General features: G+C 34.4%; 1 protein-coding gene across 1 annotated transcript; it reads right to left on the reverse strand.

Moving 5' to 3' along the window:
• Nucleotides 1–1280: 1280 nt before the first annotated feature.
• Nucleotides 1281–4149, reverse strand: PFK2 (phosphofructokinase 2). Its single transcript, XM_012219453.4, has 2 exons — nt 3508–4149; nt 1281–2366 (listed from the first exon to the last, which is right to left on the reverse strand). The coding sequence occupies exons 1-2, from the start codon at nt 4093–4095 to the stop codon at nt 1545–1547; spliced, it is 1410 nt and encodes a 469-aa protein (XP_012074843.2). The 5' UTR covers nt 4096–4149; the 3' UTR covers nt 1281–1544.
• Between the last annotated feature and the right edge of the window lie 338 nt (nt 4150–4487).

A 4487-nucleotide genomic window follows, 5' to 3' on the forward strand; every position in this document is an offset into this window, starting at 1 on the left:
TTTTAATTTTCATATATCAAGCTTTTTGACTTTTCTTTCTTTCTTTTCCAAACAAAAATGATAATAATGTTGCTACTTTTTTACTCCGTTATGCACTTGATAGTTGAAAATCGTTGTGGATGCTTATCAATATCTTCTTTATGATGATCACTTTGTTAAGCCGCAAGGCCATATTCAAATAAATTAGAAAGAAATCAATGTTTTAATATATAGTATTTGTCTCACCTTTTCCATCATTTCCATTTTTGGTTTTTCACTTGGTGAGTTGGCGTGAGAATTTAATTTTGGCTTACTAAATAAAATTATATTTTTTATTTGTTTATTGAGAAGTTCAATAAGCCGAAATATTATTGTGACTATACATTTATTAGCTCACCAAATTGGTGAAACTATTATGATTAGGAGGATTCGAACTCGGTACCTCCAACTCTTCGTATGAGTGAAAAAAATCAATAATAGATAAAAAGTATCTTTAAGTTGGAGTATTATTGCAGTCGAATTATATAATTCTTTTTCTTCGAATTTAAAGATTAATCATACTATGAAATTGGGAAAAAAAAAGTAATTTCAATAAAAGGAAAATTTAAAAAATTGAATTTGGAGTTAAATTAACAACGATATAAGAAATTGACTTAGAAAATTTTTAGTTTTGGTGATAATTAAAATTAACTGATAATAAGCTCCAGTATGATGTAACAAAATAGAATTGATCGTTGAACGGGTTAAATACATAAATTTACTCCTACACTTTGTTAATTTAATTTTATAGTACTTTCGATTCTTATTTTGACCTATTAAACACTTCAATTTATAAAATCTCACCTATTGAATACTTCAATTTGTAGAATAATTTTATTTAACACTTTAACTTGCAAAATTAGATCAATTAAACACATGTTGAATAGTTAAAAAAACGCAAAAATTATTATTCCAAAAGTCATACTAATTACACATCAAATCAATCTTTTGCTATAAAAATCACAAATCGTCAAAACTATTGCTATTACTAAAATTTGCAAAAGTATATAATTATTACTAAAATTTGCAATTTAAGGTGCACCATTATTGTTCACAAAATTAAAGTTGTAAAATTCTGTTCAAAAGGGAGCATAAAACTTGAACAACATATAATTCGAGGCTTCAGTTGATAAACTTTAATGAAAAGTGATAGAACTACCGGTAAGAGAAATACATAAAGCCTGAAATTTACCCCAAAAAAAAAAAAAAAAAAAAAGAAGAAAGAGAGACAAGTGCTATATGTAAGTTGTGAAAAAATCCAGTACCGTGTAAGAGATCTTTCAGTGGTGCATTATGTTAATCAACAAAGCCCAGTTACATTATACAACAAAGACATTCCACAAACCAAACCTGGTCCAACCACCTAAGCATCCATAACAGGCCTTATGCATAAAACTATCAGAAGAACGAACCCACTTAACAAATGGGCATCTTTTGCCTGGCCATGCTCTTGAAAATTCAATCCAACAAAAAACTCACTGACTTCAAAAAACATTAGACATGATCGATGAAAATGATTTGCATATTCATCTCCTAACAAAATCGGGCTGGTTAGTGACAGATCTCACCCATGCCCATTTATGGTCTTTTACGTTAACTTCGTTCTTCGCCTTCGCAACTTCTTCCAATGGAATGTATGCGTAGTTGCCATTAATAGGTCCACACACAAATCCAGTGTAACCTGCCATAACTCCATGAATAGCAGAATGTGCCAAAAGAGTGCAATATAGATTATCTGTCGCATTTGCAGGGACTGCCCGTATCATATATGTCGGATCGATAAGCTTAATAGTAAATAACTCGTTTGGGTGATCTCTGGACCACCAATTCTTTAGCTCGGACTTCAACCATGCACCAACATCTAAAAAAACCGGGTTGCCCGATTCATCTCTCTCTTCTTTCTGCGCTTCACTTCTCGGTATCATGTCCTGCCCTGCACCCTCAGCAACAACTACTACTGCATGGCCGTTCTCTTTTAGACGTTTCTCGAGAAATTCGAACAAGCCTCCTTTTCCTTCCAAGAAAAATTCAGTTTCTGGAATTAAACAGCAGTCCACGTCTCGGCTGCTCAATGTTGAATGGAGGGCTATGTGGCCTGTGCTTCGACCCATTAGCTTTACTAGCCCCACACCATTGACTGCACTCTCAGCCTCTACATGAGCTGCATTGATTGCTTGTTGAGCCATCTCTACCGCTGTTTGGAACCCGAATGATTTGTCGATTATGCCTATATCATTGTCAACTGTTTTGGGAATTCCAGCAACTGCAATGTTTAGTTTCCGGCGATGAATTTCATTAAATATCTTCACAGCCCCACGCATCGTTCCATCTCCACCAATGATATACAACTGGAATTATTTCATAATCAGAAGTGATGATATATAAATGAGCTTTATTACATCTCATGCTAATTTTGTTCATCAAGACAAATTACATAAATTAGACGCATGATTTGAAAGAATTTGCCTCAACCATTTTTGTTTATAAATTTTTTCTCAATTGTATCATGATTAAACTCTCAGCTTGAAGACGGGCAGAACTTCAATTTTATCAAAATACAAATTATCTCACATAATACCACAAAGACAATGAACTTCCATAAAAACAGGAAAGCCAATGTATTTTTTGCCAGATCACATGAATGAATTTGAAAAATGATGTTGACTGTAGCTTCAACGTACCTATACATACACACTAATGTTGAAACAAAAAAGAAAGCATATAAATTGTTATGCATTTATATTATACCCACTAAAGTTTTAGCCTTTGAAAATTTACCTATAAAATGAGACCAAATATGACTCCTCTTTGCAATTACTCCAAGGACAAAATATCCATCTTCATTTTTTTTTGTTTGTTTTTTTTGGGATGCTCGTAAATATAACTATAACACTGGAAATTATTTTTGCGTTTGATACAAGTACATATGTTAAAAAAGACATGTTTTCAAGTTTCTGAACTTCCAAAGTTTTTTTATTAATTATGCCATACTTTTAAATTCTGTAACATTAAAATTTCAAACTTTTGAATTGAAGAACATTAAGTGCTAGCTTATTTAGAAAAAGAAATAAGAAATCCATAACTATTGGTTATATATATATATATATATATATATATGAAATTGTCCAATTTTAGTTACATGTATCTTTTACCTCAATGAACTTAAAAGTTCTGACCATCACAGCCTCTTCTAAATAAGGATTAGTACTATAGGTGTCCACAAACCGCTCAAAACAGAACCATAAGCTGTTATTTTACGTTGCAGATAAAATAATTTTGAAAATGGAAGTGTCAGGTCTTGCCTAGCAAACCCGGAGTGATCGGGGTGATCAGGGAAATAAGTTAAATGAAAAATATTTTTCTTCGCCCAAGAGAAAGTTAATTAATTTATTTTAAAGAAAAATGACTTTCAATTCTGTAAATTTTCAATCCAAAGTACCAAGCACCAAATGCACATTCATAATTCATATTGAATATTAAGAAACAAACCTGATTAAAGCAATGATTTTGAATGGAATCAACAATCTTCTCAAGATTAAACCCACCTCTAGAGGTCTCAAGAACAGTACCGCCCCTCTTATGCCAGTTATGGACAAGCTTTGGATTAAGCTCAATAGGCTCTCTTGAATAAAACCCTCTATACCCAGCCACTACTCCATATATCTTACGCACTCCGTACATCTCCCAAAGCCCAACCACCAATTCCCTTATCACCGTATTCATTCCAGGACACAGTCCCCCGCAGGTAACAATAGCAGCCCGAACACTACTCGGGTCAAAGAATATTTGTTGACGCGGACCCGCCCTATGGTACGCAGAGAATGGAGCGGAAGGAGGGAAAGTACCAGAAAGGTCAATGATTATCTGACGCAAAACGATGTCGGCGTCTGTTAGGTAGAAACCGTCGGTTGGGCGGTAGTAAGAATTATTCTCTAATGGGTTAGTGTAGGATTTGACATCTGGAAGATAATCACTTAAATGAGGAAGTTTTTGGAGATTAAATGGACGATAGGAGAATGGTTTATGTGAAGATTGAGTGAGGGTGGGATCGGTGGTTTCTGGTGAAGTTACCGCCATGATTGCGGCGGTGGGAGGAGGAACAATGATGAAAATGAAAGATACGAGTACTGAAGGATAAAAAAAAGAGAGTGATGTGTTATGAGTTTGGAAGTTTTCGTCGATGACGTGGCAGGAAACGTGTAGGTTTGTGGTAACAGAAGGAAGGTAAGGGTGCCACGTAAGGAGAGAGAACGGAAGTTAAATTATTGAGCCAGGAGCCAAACGGTCTTCGTCTCTCGAGTCCGAGTTGGAAACTGGGTCCTTGGTGTGAAAGGAACTGCAATTATAGTCATGGAGACATAATTGGGTTATGGACTGTTTGGTTATGAGTTGAAGGACACCTCTTGGAATTTTCTTGAAGTCTAAACTTATATTATAGTCAATTGCAGCAAATTCACTATGTACTTTAG

The sequence above is a fragment of the Jatropha curcas genome, chromosome 2 (genome assembly GCF_041381405.1).
Source record: "Jatropha curcas cultivar XTBG-Jc1 chromosome 2, XTBG_Jcur_1.0, whole genome shotgun sequence".
In the NCBI taxonomy this organism is placed as follows: domain Eukaryota; kingdom Viridiplantae; phylum Streptophyta; class Magnoliopsida; order Malpighiales; family Euphorbiaceae; genus Jatropha; species Jatropha curcas.

Bases quoted from the DNA above. Each gene is read 5' to 3' on its own strand.
- PFK2 (XM_012219453.4), bottom strand. From the start codon at position 4,095: ATGGCGGTAACTTCACCAGAAACCACCGATCCCACCCTCACTCAATCT. The intron at 2,367-3,507 runs GTTTGTTTCTTA...AAATAATTCCAG, and splicing joins AAAATCATTGCTTTAATCAG to TTGTATATCATTGGTGGAGA.